At 41.5% G+C, this 17,160-nt stretch overlaps 1 protein-coding gene across 6 annotated transcripts in view; it reads left to right on the forward strand.

The window, feature by feature from the left end:
• The window catches only part of zak (sterile alpha motif and leucine zipper containing kinase AZK), a 53,959-nt gene that overhangs the window by 21,989 nt on the left and 14,810 nt on the right, over positions 1-17,160 (forward strand). For all 6 annotated transcript variants that reach the window (XM_036974435.2, XM_036974436.2, XM_036974438.2 and 3 more), the window contains 7 exons: positions 8,352-8,453; positions 8,854-8,919; positions 9,094-9,122; positions 9,236-9,373; positions 13,524-13,610; positions 14,007-14,081; positions 16,176-16,282. In XM_036974435.2, coding sequence (XP_036830330.2) covers positions 8,352-8,453; positions 8,854-8,919; positions 9,094-9,122; positions 9,236-9,373; positions 13,524-13,610; positions 14,007-14,081; positions 16,176-16,282 — 604 coding nt within the window. The remainder of the gene's footprint in view (positions 1-8,351; positions 8,454-8,853; positions 8,920-9,093; positions 9,123-9,235; positions 9,374-13,523; positions 13,611-14,006; positions 14,082-16,175; positions 16,283-17,160) is intronic.

The raw sequence follows: 17,160 nt of genomic DNA on the forward strand, positions 1-17,160 counted from the left end.
TCCACACTGCCCTTTCACACCTGTAGAAAAGGAACACCTATGTGAGAATGCTATTCATTGACTACAGTTCAGCGTTTAACACCATCGTGCCGTCAAAGCTCATTAATAAGCTATGGACCCTGGGACTAAACACCTCTCTCTGCAACTGGATCCTGGACTTCCTGAGGGGCCTTCCTGAGGGGCCGCCCCCAGGAGATAAGGGTAGGTAACAACACATCTGCCATTCTGATCCTCAACACGGGGACTCCTCAGGGGTGCGTGCTCAGTCCCCTCCTGTACTCCCTGTTCACTCATGACTGCACAGCCAGGTACGACTCCAACACCATCATTAAGTTTGCCGATGACACAACAGTGGTAGGTCTGATCACCAACAACGATGAGACAGCCGATAGGGAGGAGGTCAGAGACCTGAGCGTGTGGTGCAAGGACAACAACCTCTCCCTCAACATAATCAAGACAAAGGAGATGATTGTGGACTACAGGAAAAGGAGGACAGAGCACGCCCCCATTCTCATCGACGTGGCTGTAGTGGCGCAGTTTGATAGCTTCTAGTTCCTTGGCGACTCAGCCCCCGTAATAGGATCAGAGGCAGAGAATCCCAATAGAGAGAGGGGAACCTTCCAGGCTGAGACAGCAAGGGCAGTTCGTCGTTCCAGTCCCTTACCGTTCACCTTCGCAACCCTGGGCCAGACTACACTCAATCATAGGACCTAAAGACTTAAAGGTTGAGACCAAGTCTGCATCTCTCACATGGATAGGCAGACCATTCCATTAAAATTGAGCTCTATATGAGAAAGCCTCCAGCTGTTTGCTTCAAAATTCTGGGGACAATAAGGAGGCCTGTGTCTTGTGACCGTAGCATACGTGTATGTATGTACAGCAGGACAGAATTGGAGAAATAGGTAAGAGCAAGCCTATGTAATGCTTTGTAGGTTAGCAGTGAAATCTTGAATTCAGCCCTAGCCTTAACAGGAAGCCAGTGTAGAGAGGCTAGCACTGGTGTAATATGATCAGATGTTTTGGTTCTAGTAAAGATTCTAGCAGCCGTGTTTAGCACTAACTGAAGCTTATTTAGTGCTTTATCCGGGTAGCCGGAGAGTAGAGCATTGCAGTAGTCTAACCTAGAAGTGACAAAAGCATGGATCAGTTTTTCTGCAAATGTTCAGATTTGCAAAAGTAAACATTTGCCACCATCCACTTCCTTATGTCTAAAACACAGACTTCCAGGGTAGGCAATTTTGGGGCTTCACCATGTTTAATTGAAATGCACAGCTGTGTGTCTGCACAGCTGTGTGTCTGCATAGCTGTGTGTCTGCATAGCAGTGTGTCTGCATAGCAGTGAACGTTAACATTGCGTTTCTGATGACATCACCGAGAGGTAAAATATATAGTGAAAATAATAGTGACCCTAAAATGGAACCTTGAAGAACACCGAAACTTACAATTGATTTGTCCGACAGATAAGATCTAAACCAGCCAAGAACTTGTCCCCGTAGACCAATTAAGGTTTCCAATCTCTCCAAAAGAATGTGGTGATCAATGGTGTCAAAAGCAACACTAAGGTCTAGGAGTATGAGGACAGATGCAGAGCCCTGGTCTGACGCCATTAAAAAGTAATTTACCACCTTCACGAGTGCAGTCTCAGTGCTATGATGGGGTCTAAAACCAGACCAAAGCGTTTCATATACATTATTCATATACATTATTTGTCTTCGGGAAGGTAGTGAGTTACTGCGCAACAGCTTTTTCAAAAAATTTGAGAGGAATGGGAGATTCACCATAGACCGATAGGTTTTAACATGTTCTGGGTCAAGGTTTGGCTTTTTCAAGAGAGGCTTTATTACTCACTTTTAGGTATGGCAATGCCTTGCTCGACCGCAAGGCAGAACAGAGGGTAGTGCGTACGGCCCAGTACGTCACTGGGGCCAAGCTTCGTGCCATCCAGGATCTCTATACCAGGCGGTGTCAGAGGAAGGCCCTAAAAATTGTCAGACTCCAGCCACCTTAGTCATAGACTGTCCTCTCCACTACTGCATGGCAAGTCTAGGTCCAAAAGACATCTTAACAGCTTCTACCCGCAAGCCATAAGACTTCTGAACAGCTAATAAAATGGATCCCCAGACTATTTTCATTGCCCCACACCCCCTCTTTTACGGTGCTGCTACTCTGTTTATTATCTATGCATAGTCACTTTAACTCTACCTGCATGTACGTATTACCTCGACTAACCGGTGCCCCCACATTGACTCTGTACCAGTACCCCCTGTATATAGCCTCGCTATTGTTATTTTCCTGCAGCTCTTTAGTTATTTGTTGCTGTTATTTTAATTTTTTTTAACTTATCTATTTTTGACTTAACACTTATTTTGTCTTAACTGCATTGTTGGTTAAGGTCTTGTCAGTAAGTATTTCACTGTAAAGTCTACACTTGTTGTATTCAGCGAATGTGACAAATACAATGTAGGATAAAAAAACTTGAGCGTCTCCATTGATCCACCATTGATCCTGAGCTGATTTGTGCAGACTCAGGACAACTGAGCTTTGGAGAAATATGCAGATTCAACGAGGAGTCTGTAATTTGCTTTCTAATGATCATAATCTTTTTGTCGAAGAAGTTTATGAATTCATCACAGCTGAAGTGAAAGGCATCCTCTCTTGGAGAATGCTGCTTTTTCGTTAGCTTTGCGACAGTATCAAAAATACATTTTTGGATTGTTCTTATTCTCCTCAATTAGGTTGGAAAAATAGGATGATCCAGCAGCAATGAGGTCTCTTCGATATTGCACGGTACTGTCTTTCCAAGCTATTATGAATACTTTCAATTTGGTAGAGCGCAATTTCCGTTCCAATTTTCTGGAAGCTTGCTTCAGGGCTCAAATATTTTCTGTATAGCAGGGAGGAAGTTAGTTTCTTGTGACAATTTTTGTTTTGTTTTCAAGGGTGCGACTGCATCTAAGGTATTACACCATATTACATTTAGATCCTCAGATTAGGTGGTTAACTGATTTTTGTACTCTGAGCAGAGTATTTGTTGCTATTGCAAATGTAATAAGATGGTGGTCTGTGAGTCCAGGATTATGAGGAAAAACCTTTTAGATCCAAAATATTTATTCCACTGGGAAGAAAATAGATCCAGGGGATGACGGTGGCAATGAGTAGGTCCGGAAACATGTTGGACAAAACCCACTGAGTCGTTGATGGCTCCAAAAGCCTTTTGGAGAGGGTCTGTGGACTTTTCCATGTGAAATATTAAAGTCACCCAAAATGTGAATGTACAGGCCTCCCTGTTATCTGCCATGACTACAAGTCCGATAGGAATTTAGGGCACTCAGTGAGGAACTCTGTATACAGCCCAGGAGGCCTGTAAACAGTAGCTATAAAAAGTGATTGAGTACGCTGCATAGATTTCCTGACTAGAAGCTCTGCTCTACAGCACTCACAATTCAATCGCTGGTTGCAAACTGCTTTCAGCCAGCTTAGTGGACTTTCTTCACTAGCATAGTCAATGTAGTCAGCTCAGCCATCCCCATTGAGACCATGTCTGTGCCTCAATCTAGGTTGGGCAAAACTAAACATGGCCGTGTTCGTATTAGCAATCTCACTGAAATAAAGACCTCCATTCCTGTCATTATTTACAGAGGTTGTGATATCTAAAAAACGCAGTCATTTTTGTGGTAAATTGACATTTGCTATCGTAAATGTTAGCAATAACTCTGCCTTTGTGGGATGCGCAGATATGCGGATATGGTCACTAGTGTAACCAGGAGGAGAGGTCTCATTTAACACAGTAAATTCATCAGGCTTAAGCCATGTTTCAGTCAGGCCAATCACATCAAGGTTATGATCAGTGATTAGTTAATTGACTAACTGCCTTCGAAGTGAGGGATCTAACATTAAGTAGCCCTATTTTGAAAAAAAGTGTTTTTATACCTTTCAAGTGTAACAGTTCCATGTAGAAAAAAATAATACTTCACATAATACTTAAGAAACCATTGTTCCCTAAGTATATTAGGAGTGTTCTGCTAATATAACAATGTGCAAATATTATACCTTCCTGTAGGGTATATGGTGTTCCCTGACCTGTTTGCTCCAGGCCTCTCTCATCACAGATACTAGTCATGAAGGAGCCTGGCTTCGGCTCCTATATCCGACACAGCTCCTGTTTCACAGAGGGAGAGAGAGAGAGAAAGACTGTCGCTCACAGTCATGGAAGCCAACAGTAACTATACGGTTGAACATAGCCAGTCAGAGTTCCTGATTCTCTGCTAATTCACAAGGGACACATAATCACACAATAAACATATAGCGAGAAAAAAATATTTAAAAAAGTACTTTTTATGCTAAAACAGGCACGGCAACTACCGAATAGATTCAGGCTGGTGACGCTGATGCTGTTACTATGCAACCAGCTGTGTACGTTCCTGAATGCTTGCTGATACGTTTTGCTATGCTGCCATAGCTATATATTTAGTAGATAAGTACCATCCTTCATTTATTTTTGCCCTCGAAAATACACAAACTTTTATAAGAACAGGCATGTTGTTTTGGGTTAGCAAACGAAGCCCCCGAATGCTAGCTGGCTACCTAACTTGCAAATCCCGGTTAGTTATTATATTTTTGTCTGAGTTGAAATTAGTTGGCTAGCTAACGTTACCTAGCCAGTTCAAGTTGAACATTATTGAAAGCAAGCTGGCTACATCCTATCATTAGCTAGCTAGCAAGTGCCTGCCCTGTATAGGCCTTTCCCTCGCACAAGGGGTGGTCAAATTGCAGGGGACTCTCTGGAAATGACTGTTTCCGTTTTTTCGCTGCTGCTGTACACTACGTGGGCATAAAAATACATTTTCCTGTAGAAAATAAACATCAGTCTTTCTTGTAAACTAAGCTATAGCTGGTTTTACGGACATTTTTTTATTGCCTACACTAGATTATTCGACCACTGTCATTTAGGAAACTAGGAGGCTGAGACCGGTAGCTAGCTAGCTAAACTAACGTAGGTAGCTAAATATTATAATAGGTTCAACTTGCTGCCAAAACTCTTGCTAAGACTATGTACAGTGCCTTCAGAAAGTATTCATACCCCTTGACTTATTCCACATTTTGTGATTTTTACACAATACCCCATAACAAATGTTTTGATTTTTTTGGGGAAATCTATTGAAAATGCGGTACAGAAATATCTAATTTACATAAGTATTCACACCCCTGAGTCAGTAGATGCACCTTTGGCAGCGATTACAGCTGTGAGTCTCTTTCTCTAAGAGCTTTCCACACCTGGATTGTGCAACACTTGCCCATTAATCTTTTCAAAATTCTTCAAACTCTGTCAAATTGGTTGTTGATCATTGCTACACTTAGAAAGAAAGGTGCTATCTAGAACCTAAAAAGGTTATTTGGCTATTGGGTTCCATGCAGAACCTTTGCCCCAGAGGGTTCTACATGGAACCCCAAAAAGTTCTGCCTGGAACCAGAAAGGTTTCTACCTTGAACTTAAAATGATGACAGCTGAAGAACCCTTTTTTCTAAGAGTGTAGATAACCATTTTCAGGTCTTGCCATAGATTTTCAAGTAGATTTAAGTTGAAACTGTTACTCAGCCACTCAGAAACATTCACTGTCTTCTTGGTAAGCAACTCCCATGTAGATTTGGACTTGTGTTTTAGATTATTGTCCTGCTGAAAGGTGAATTCATCTACCAGTGTCGGGTAGAAAGCAGACTGAACCAGGTTTTCCTCTGTGCTTAGCGATTTTGTCTGTGCTTAGCGCCATTCCGTTTATTTTTTTAATCTGAAAAACTCTCCAGTCCTTACAAGCATACCCATAACATGATGCACCCACCACTATGCTTGAAAATATGGAGAATGGTACTCAGTAATGTGTGTGTATTGGATTTGCCCCAAACATAAGACTTTGTATTCAGAACAAAAAGTGAATTTCTTTGCCACATTTTTTGCAGTATTACTTTAGTGCCTTGTTACTTTTTATTCTGTACAGGCTTTCTTATTTTCACTCTGTCAATTAGGTTAGTATTGTGGTGTAACTACAATGCTGTTGATCCATCCTCAGTTTTCTCCTATCACAGCCATTAAACTCTGTAACTGTTTTAAAGTCACCATTGGCCTAATGGTAATATCTCTGAGTGGTTTCCTTCCTCTCCATACAACAGATTATGTGCCTTGTTAAGCACATTTTTACTTCTGAACTTATTTAGGCTTGCCATAAAACAAAGGGGTTGAATACTTATTAACTCAAGACAGTTTTTTTTAATACATTTTCAAAAAACGGAATTCCACTTTGACATTATGGGATATTGTGTGTAGGCCAGTAACAATACATCTCAATTTAATCCATTTTAAATTCAGGCTGTAACACAGCAACATTTGGAAAAAGTAAATGGGTGTGAATACTTTCTGAAGGCACTGTATATAACGTACAGTATAAACAATCAAAGAAATGTATACTGAGCAAAAATATAAATGCAACATGTAAAGTGTTGGTACCATGTTTCATGAGCTGAAATAAAAGATCCCAGAAATGTTCCATATGCACAAAAAGCTTATATTGCTCAAATTCTGTACACAAATTTGTTTTTTATATCCCTGTTAGTAAGCATTTCTCCTTTGCCAGACAATCCATCCACCTGGCAGGTGTGGCATATCAAGAAGCTGATTTAACAGCATGATCATTACACAGGTGCACCTTGTGCCGGGGACAATAAAAAGGCCACTCTAAAATGTGCAGTTTTGTCACACAACACAATGCCACAGATGCCTCAAGTTTTGAGGGAGCGTGCAATTGGCATGCTGACTGCAGGAATATCCACCAGAGCTGTTGCCAGAGAATTTATTGTTTATTTCTCTACCATAAGCTGCCTCCAACATTGTTTTAGAGAATATGGCACTACATCCAATCGGCCTCACAACCGCAGACCACGTGTAATCACACCAGCCCAGGGCCCCCACATCCGGTTTCTTCACCTGCTGGATGATCTGAGATGAGCCACCTAGACAGCTGATGAAACTGTGGGATAGAACAACTGAAGGATTTCTGCACAAACTGTCAGAAACCGTTTTAGAGAAGCTCATCTGCATGCTCGTCATCCTCACCAGGGTCTTGACCTGACTGCAGTTCGGCGTCGTAACAGATTTCAGAAGGCAAATGCTCACCTTTTGATGGCCACTGGTACCCTGGTGAAGTGTGCTATTCACAGCTGAATCCCGGTTTCAACTGTACCGGGCAGATGGCAAACAGCGTGTATGGTGTCGATGGGCGAGCGGTTTGCTGATGTCAACATTGTGAACAGAGTGCCCCATGGTGGCAGTGGGGTTATGTTATGGGCAGGCATAAGATCCACACAAAGAACACAATTGTATTTTATTGATGGCAATTTGAAAGCACAGAGATACCGTGACAAAATCCTGAGGCCCTTTGTCGTGCCATTCATCCGCCGCCATCACCTCATGTTTCAGCATGATAATGCACAGCCCCAATGTCGCAAAGATCTGTACACAATTCCTGGATGCTGAAAATGTCCCAGTTCTTCCATGGCCTGCATACTCCCAGACATGGGAGGGATGCTCTAGATTGACATGTACGGCAGCGTGTTCCAGTTCCTGCCAATATCCAGCAACTTCGCACAGCCTTTGAAGAGGAGTGGGATAACATACTACAGGTCACAATCAACAGCCTGATTAACTCTATGCATAGGAAATTTGTCACGCTGCATGAGGCAGATCAGATCACACCAGATGGTTTTCTGGTCCACGCCCCTACCTTATTTTTAAGGTATCTGTGACCAACAGATGCATATCTCTTTATATTTTTGTTCAGTTTATATGGTGGTTGGCAACCAACTTTAAGGTGAATTACCGTCACAAACTGGGCTGAAGCGGGGACCTTGTTCCTCTTTTAATCACCCAATGAGTAGATGGGAGGGGCGGGACTTGCAGCACATCAAGCATCTAAACTAGAACCAAGTTATATTTTAGCGCCTGGTTATGCAGACGCAATGCCGTCGGTTTGGTCAGCATTTAAGAGCTGAAAAAAAGACCACCTGAAATTTCAGCTAGTTTTCAGTTTTCCCCTCCCCACTCAGACCACCCCAAGACAGTCCTAGCAGAATTCTTGCTTGAGTAATTGCTCTTTGCTGAGAAGCTATTTTTGTTTGTTTTCAATTAAAATGGTCAAAAAGAATCACAGTAAGGTACTTAATTGTTACCCAGATATGATTTGATATTAAGATGAAAACGGCCGCATTGGACCTTTAACTATAGTATAAAGACAAAATTGATAGTGCAGAGCAATGTAAATGCTATTTTGGGAGTCTTATAATGGTATGTGTTATCACCACAGATTATGCCAGTGGAGGGTCCCTGTATGACTACCTGTCCAGTGCAGAGAGTGAGGAGATGGACCAGGAACAGGTCATGACTTGGGCCATGGAGATTGCCAAAGGTACAGTCATGATTCATTGTCTTAGCTCCTTTAAAACATGCAAGGGTACGTGTTCTTGTCAAATTTTTTGCAAAGCCATTTGACTAAACTTAAACACTGAATGAGATTCCACATTTGTTTTAGCTCGTTACCAACTCAGCAGTAGAATATATTTCAGATATGTACGCTCGGGGTCTATTCCAACTCATTGAGAACAATACGGTCTCATTGAGAACAAGTGAAGTCAAAACACGAAGGCCTACATGTGATTAATATGTGTCCTTAGTTTACATAAGTAATGGACATTGTGAGGAAAGTCTGGATGAGGCATTTAGGAGAGCACAGATGAACACAGACTTGTTTATATCAGCCTGGTTGCCCGTTGATTGGTCAGAGGAAATGTGCTTTATTTCCCCATCAGGCATGCACTATTTACACTCAGAGGCCCCGGTCAAGGTTATCCACAGAGACCTGAAGTCCAGGAATGGTAAGATTTCAGATTCATCTTCATCATCTAGCCTTCTGTTATGTGTCTGAGTCTATACAAAAGACACCTCTGGTCTAACGGATATAGCCAGAGGCAAATATTACATAAGCTGAATTAGAAGAAACCTGAATATACATATTTTTCCTGACTTGACAGACATGTTTTCTATTGCAGTGGTTGTGACGGCAGACAGAGTTCTTAAGGTACATTTGTTTACATGGGATCATACGTTTGCATACTGGTTTTACCCAAAAACCTTTTTCTCCCAACTCTTGCTAAAACCCGGACCTTCACCAGTACCTGTTTCCCTGTGTAGATCTGTGATTTTGGGGCGTCCCGGTTCCACTCCCACACCACACACATGTCCCTGGTAGGCACGTTCCCCTGGATGGCCCCGGAGGTCATCCAGAGCCTGCCCGTGTCTGAGACCTGTGACACCTATTCCTACGGCGTGGTGAGTGACCAACACATAGGACACACACTGACCACAGATCAGCTGTTCATACTCAATCCAATAGTTACTGAGACTGGGCTATTTTTCTCCAGCTGATTCTGCAAGACAATCTGCTTGTGATGTTCATATGTATCGGCTCATACATTAGACTTTTATTTACTAAGTACAGAAACCATCAGAGAGAGACTTGTTTGACTTGGGACTGAATCAGCTTGGTAAGGAAGTTGCTTAGTTTGTAGAGGAAGCCAAAGAACAAGTATGGTTAAGAAAAAGCTCTTATATCACTGCATGGCTGAGAGAGTAGACTGTCAATCAACCAGTACCTAGCACTTGAAAGAACAGACTTTTCAGAGATGACATTTTCATGCCTTCATTACTGCCACTGGAAAAGTAGTCGGGAGCGGCATTATTGACCTTTTGTAGAAGTGCTAGCAGCAGTTCCATACGTTTTCTGCCTAATTTCTATCATCTTTCATCCCTGAGTAGAGAGTTTGAAGCCTGGGCATATTTCAGTGTGTGTGTGTGTCTGTGCATGGCCGTGCGTGGCTGTTTGTGTATCTGCCTGTCTGCGTGTGCGACTGCTCGCTACATTCCTGCATGGCGATGGAGAAGGTGTGAAGTGTAGAGTGACAGAGCATATAGGGGACGCTTCGAGTCCCCCAGCCAGTCAAGGGCCTGACTCCTGAGTGACATAAATAGTCAGTGAACAAAGATCAGGGCCTGAGGTCTAACATGCAGGTCTAACATAGATGGGTCTTTCTATAAATAATGGGGCCGGTGTGTGACATTGGATAAACATTTCAGAATGGTTTGAACAAAAATAAAAAGGACTTTCATGCATTCCACATGTGCACTTGGAGGAATACAAGTGAATAAATGCAAATTGGCCCATATCTCCACCTATAGTATTCAACAAAATAGGCCTAGGATTATACATCCTTTAAGCAGGGTTCATACAGACATTGGCAAGTCAAGTTCAAAGACTTTCAGGGACTTTTTCAAGCACTTAATTGTAATTTTCAATGACCGCAGTTGTACAATTGTTTATACAATTGTAAAATTTAAATAATTGTACATACAGGGCCGGATATAGAACCCCGCTCCCCCCAAAAAGTGTCAATAAAGTAGGCCATTACCACTTTAAGAATAATGTATTTTTTAGGCCTTGCCAATACATTGGTATTTCAATTATTACTACATTCTAAAATACAGTATGTGAGAATAATGTGGACATTGCCTGACTAAATCGATTGGATGCATGGGGATTTTTCTGTTTCCTATGTGGTCGATGCAGGCACACATGAATAGCGGTAGCATTAATCTCACAATTTGAATCTCACCATCGCTGTTTTTATCATGAGAAAGTGACCAAAAACCAGGTTCCTTTTTTTAATGGAAGGATTTGTATGGAAAGCCAAGTTGAAGCCAACATTAGATGTCGTCCTCATAATAACCGCACATGGTTTTACCGCAACAGCGTGGCGCAACGCCCTTCATTTGAAGCTGCAGAAAAAGAAAGTGGCCACATCGCTCACAAAAACAGATTTTTTTTTTTTATCACAGATAATTAATTATAAGGGAGCAGGAGAATTTATAAATTGCCTACAATAATTAGAATAACTTTTCAAGCATCAAATTGAGAAAATTTCTGATTTTCAAGGTAGGCCTATTCCAGGAGTCTCCTGGATTCAAGTAGTCTCCTCCAAGCCCCTTGTATTGTTTAAAAATGCAGGTCTCACATGGAAAACAAAATGTATTTATCATGTTATTTCATTACCAGATGAATAGTTGAACAGGCTGTGTACAGTAATTTGTCATTATATCCAGAATAATGAATAGAAATAGCTTTGGGTGTGTGTTGCGCAATAGTCAGTACTACACAACTGCATACAGTAGACTGTCCAATCCGAGGCACAAAAACATATGAAAACATGAACTCGTTACCGTGATGCTTTTTTTCTCTGTTAAAAAAAATGGAATGAGATCCTGCTATAAATCAAGCAGACAACAATAGATGATCAACATCATTTCGCTAAGGATCTTAGATCCAACGTGGATCCCGGCACAACTGTCTTCCCTGGCGTAAGGAGTGAGACACCAAAATATTCTGGACATTCCTCGCAAACACAATTATTTTCCAGCACTTGGGCTGTTGTCGCATCACATGCGCTATCACAACAGCTGTTCACCACTTGACTGTCATTCAGAAAATTCCTTTCTGGGTCAGATGATGATGATGTGTGAAAATATTAAGGCACAACTAATCAGCTGGACACCAAATGAAATCCAACAAGTATTATGCATAATTATTGAAGAACCACATTAATGACAATACCGATTTTAGGTTTTAAGTATTAAGGTGAGGTGACTCTTTCGGTTAGAAGCATTCAATTTTCCAATGCATTTGGATATGTGTGCCGATGAAATCTGTTTTCACCCCATAACATAAGGAGACAGGAAATGTTATGTACTTACACTGCATTTCTGAGATCTCTATATAAAAAACTGTCTGAGAGTTAGATCCAGGATTCTACAGCGTTCAAGTTCAATGTCTATTTTAACTGATTAATGATTAATATATGATATAATGACAATTTACACTGCCATAAATGCAAGGACAGAAAAGTTATGTTTTATGTCGCAGGATTTTGAACACATTTGTCAAGACACCAACCATAATAAAGCATAAAACATTTCAATGAACTCTTGAATTTGATTGAAAATAGCTATTATCCCTCAGAGGACCATCCTCCTCAGTGAATTTAATAAAAATAAAAATAGTGAAACATTAATAAAGTTATCCTTTTTAGTTAGAACTATACAAAATATGTTTGCATGTCACCAAATAATTAATTAAAACTCACTGTTTTGCAATGAAGATCTACAATAGCCTTAACAGCACTCTGTAGGGTAGCACCATGGTGTAGCCGGAAGACAGATAGTTTCCGTCCTCCTCTGGGTATATTGACTTCAATACAAAAACCCAGGAGGTTCATGGTTCTCAACCCCTTCCATAGACTTACACAGTAATTATGTCAAATTCCAGAAGACGGTCTTCAACCTATCAGAATTCTTGCAGCATGAACTGAGAGGTTGTCCACCCAATCAAAGGATCAGAGAATAAATCTAGTACTGAGATCATAAGCTACAGCTAGCTAGCACTTCAGTGCATAAAATGTGGTGAGTAGTTTACTCAAGAGAGAGAGAGAATAGTTGAACATTTTTGAACAAATGAACTTCTTCAAAAATGATAGAGAAGCAAGAGAGATTTCCTTGTCTTTTTTTCACTTTCCCTTAGTGAATGCAGCTAGCTAGTTTAGCCTACTCAAACACCCGGAGAGGGATGCTACATTATGTTAGCTAGCTGGCTTTGGCTATCCAACACTGGAATTCTTCCAAGTCAAGGTAAGCTAAACTGCTTGCTGACTGTACACTGTACTGCATGATTGTAGAAAGTTTACTAATGCGTTAGTTCTATTAGCTATTTTGACTATAACGTTAGCTAACATGGTGACAATGGTGTAGGCTGTGTGTAGAGGTTAGCGGTTATGATATGAAGGTTTGGCTTGGAAAGTGTTTTTGCCTGGTCACAGACAGCTGATGTGTTGTGCACTGAAGTCCACAAGCGAAGGGAAAAGTTGAGAGGAGAGCGCATACTGTATATACGAGAAGGAATTATAGATCAGCTACATGCAGGCAAGAGTGTGCAAGGTGGTATTGAATGTGTTACTGTCTGTGACCTTGACTACTAAAATTTATCTCGAACTGTGCACCTACAAAAATGTAATTCATAAGCTAGGTTGTAGCAACCTCATGATGGGTATAGGGAACATTTGAGTATCATGAAGTAGCCTATACCTATCGATGGTACATTGAGCTGGGTGAATGGAATATGAATGACTGTCATCCAATATGCTGTAATAGAAATAAGGCCATGCTCATAAAAAAATAATCGTCCTCCCTCTTCTTAAACGGCACCGACCGCCACTAATCTTAATGTAATGACATGAAGAAAATTGGCAGATTATTATCAATGACTTATCATCAGCTGTAATAAGTTATCCAGTGTAGGAAATCCTCACTGGTACCCTAGTTTATAGATGCATTTGCTCGTTGACTGACCATGACCCCTCTCGTTTCCCTGTGTCAGGTTCTGTGGGAGATGCTCACCCGGGAGATTCCCTTTAAAGGCTTGGAGGGTTTACAAGTCGCCTGGCTGGTGGTGGAGAAGAGTGAGGTACAGCTGCACTTCCTTTTTCCTCATTATGCAGTCTTCTAGGAACAGATTGACTGTAGATGTACTGTAGCTTCCTTTATCTATGCTAATAGATTTTGTGAAGAGACAGATTCCTGACAGTTTTTCTTAATGAGCCAGTGTATCTTTACAGGAATCCTTTCAGTCATCACACACCAGTATAACTAGTTGGGGGATCGTCATATGGGCCAAAGCCAATTGATCCCACTCATGCAATATCCGCATTCTCAGAACCAGGTCTCCAGTCACATAAGTCATCCGTATATTTGACCTGCCTCCTGACATGCTCTAAATTCATATTCTGACCTCAGAACTGAAAGCTGAGACGACTGCAATCCTTTTAGTGATTGTGTGTGTGACTGTGTCTGTCTGTTCCAGAGGTTAACCATTCCCAGTAGCTGCCCAGACAGTTTCGCTGAGCTGATGAGGAAGTGCTGGGTGACTGATCCCAAGGTACGACGTCCTCACACATACCCACATTGTCACGCACACAGAGATCCTATTGAATTATATGTAATTATATGCTATCGCACACATACAGTTGAAGTTGGAAATTTACATACACCTTAGCCAAATACATTTCAACTCAGTTTTTCACAATTCCTGACATTTAATCCTAGTAAAAATTCATTGTCTTAGGTCAGTTAGGATCACCACTTTATTTTAAGAATGTGAAAAGTCAGAATAATCGTAGAGAGAATTTATTTTAGCTTTTATTTCTTTCATCACATTCCCAGTGGGTCAGAAGTTTACATACACTCAATTAGTATTTGGTAGCATTGCCTTTAAATTGTTTAACTTGGGTCAAACATTTTGGGTAGCCTTCCACAAGCTTCCCACAATAAGTATGGTGAATTTTGGCCCATTCCTCCCAACATAGCTGATGTAACTGAGTCAGGTTTGTAGGCCACCTTGCTCGCACATGCTTTTTCAGTTCTGCCCACACATTTTCTGTAGGGTTGAGGTCGGGGCTTTGTTATGGCCACTCTAATACCTTGGACTTTGCTGTCCTTAAGCCATTTTGCCACAACCTTGGAAGTATGCTTGGGGTCATTGTCCATTTGGAAGACTCATTTGCAAGACCCATTTGCGACCAAGCTTCAACTTCCTGACTGATGTCTTGTGGATATATTGAAGCAACATCTCATCATTTTCCTCTCTCATGATGCCATCTATTTTGTGAAGTGCACCAGTCCCTCCTGCAGCAAAGCACCCCTACAACATGATGCTGCCACCCCCGTGCTACACGGTTGGGATGGTGTTCTTCGGCTTGCAAGCCTCCCCCTTTTCCTCCAAACATAGCGATGGTCATTATGGCCAAAAAGTTATATTTTTGTTTCATCAGACCAGAGGACATTTCTCCAAAAAGTACGATCTTTGTCCCTATGTGCAGTTGCAAACCGTAATCTGGATTATGGCGGTTTTGGAGCAATGACTTCTTTCTTGCTGAGTTGCCTTTTAGGTTATGTCGATATGGGACTCGTTTTACATTGGATATAGATACTTTTGTACCTGTTTCCTCCAGCATTTTCACAGGGTCCTTGTTCTGTTGTTCTGGGATAGATTTGAACTTTTCGCACCAAAGTATGTTCATCTCTAGGAGACAGAACGCGTCTCCTTCCTCAGCGGTATGACGGCTGCGTGGTCCCATGGTGTTTATACTTGCGTGCTGTTGTTTGTACAGATGAACGTGGTACCTAAAGGCGTTTGGAAATTGCTCCCAAGGATGTGTGTGTGACCAGACTTGTGGAGGTCTACAATTTTTTTTCTGAGGCTGATTTCTTTTGATTTTCCCATTATGTCAAGCAAATATGCACTGAGTTTTAAGGTAGGCCTTGAAATGCATCCACATTATTTTTTATTTTACCTTTATTTAACTAGGCAAGTCAGTTAAGAACAAATTCTTATTTTCAATGACGGCCTAGGAACAGTGGGTTAACTGCCTGTTCAGGGGCAGAACGACAGATTTGTACCTAGTCAGCTCGGGGATTTGAACTTGCAACCTTCTGGTTACTAGTCCAACGCTAACCACTAGGCTACCCTGCCGCCCCAATGATGATGTCAATTAGCCTATCAGAAGCTTCTAAAGCCATGACATCATTTTCTAGAATTTTCCAAGCCGTTTAAAGGCACAGTCAACTTAGAGTTTGTAAACTTCTGACCCACTGGAATTGTGATACATTATAAGTGAAATAATCTGTCTGTAAACAATTGTTGGAAATATTACTTGTGTCATGCACAAAGTAGATGTCCTAACCGACTTGCCAAAACTATAGTTTGTTAACAAGAAATTTGTGGAGTGGTTGAAAAACAAGTTTTAATGACTCCAACTTAAGTGTATGTAAACTTCCGACTTCAACTGTGCATACTCACACATAGCCACTGTGCACAGTAGACTCAGCACACAAGTCAGTACTACAATGGATAATACTAAAGAGTAATGTTATGTTACATACAGTTACAAGGCCAGTCCAATAGTCTTGAGTAGATAGATATACTACATGTCTGCTTATGAATATCAAACTGTTTTGTTTCGTTTCCACCTAGGAAAGACCCATGTTCAAACTTATCCTTACAACCTTGGAGACCATGTCCAATGACAGCAAGCTTCCAGAGCAGTGCAACTCCTTCCTACACAACAAGGCAGAATGGAGGTACTGAGATCATACTGTACGACTGCAATCCTCTCCATCTCTTCTAGACCAACACCGCTATATTCTAAGGAGACGCCAGAACTGTTTCAAATCAATAGGCCCATCTATGCGCAAGTGCTGCTTTTGTGGGCCACTAAATGTCTGAAGGGATTTTTGGGAGTGTGCATACAGATCTTTTATAATTGCACTGATAACATAAAGGCATCAAATATCTAAAGAATCCCCCATCTGGATCTCCTTCCTCTCTATACCCATAAGGTCTAAAAAATAATCAACATCTTTTTCAAGTCCAAGTGTTTAATTGGCCTGCATGAGCAGCTGGAGGATTAGTGATGTTCAGCACAGCCTGGGTGTCAGCTGCTACTGATTTCTCTCTCTCTGGGCTTTTCTACGCTCACAACTCTTCATAGAGCCGTGTCCAAGCAGGTGAGCAGCTCAGTAGTGAGAGTCGATCAAGAACATGTGGGTTAGAGTGAGGGAAATGTTGCACACCAAGTACAGTCGTAGTAGCTAGCTAGTAAGAAACGGGAGAAGTGTGGAGTGGTGCAGCCTGAGCTTCTCTTGCATCAGAGGCAAACAGGTTGCAGGAGCGGTGTGTTATAGTTTCTCAGGGTGGCAGGCAGAGCGTTGGGCCAGAACCGAAAGGTCACTTGTTCGAATCCCAGAGCCGAGAAGATTTAAAACATCTGTCGACGTGCCCTTGAGCAAGGCACTTAACCCTAATTGCTCCAGTGTCGCCATTGGTATTGGCTGACCCTGGCCGCGACCCCACTCTTCCAATTCACATGTCTACAATACAAACTTGTACATATATAAGCACCCAACAAATTATTATAATAAGTAAGTGTCCCGCTGATGAAGGCTCAATGGTATTGTCA

This window comes from Oncorhynchus mykiss, chromosome 3 (genome assembly GCF_057628025.1).
Source record: "Oncorhynchus mykiss isolate SJ-2025 chromosome 3, ASM5762802v1, whole genome shotgun sequence".
NCBI lineage: Eukaryota > Metazoa > Chordata > Actinopteri > Salmoniformes > Salmonidae > Oncorhynchus > Oncorhynchus mykiss.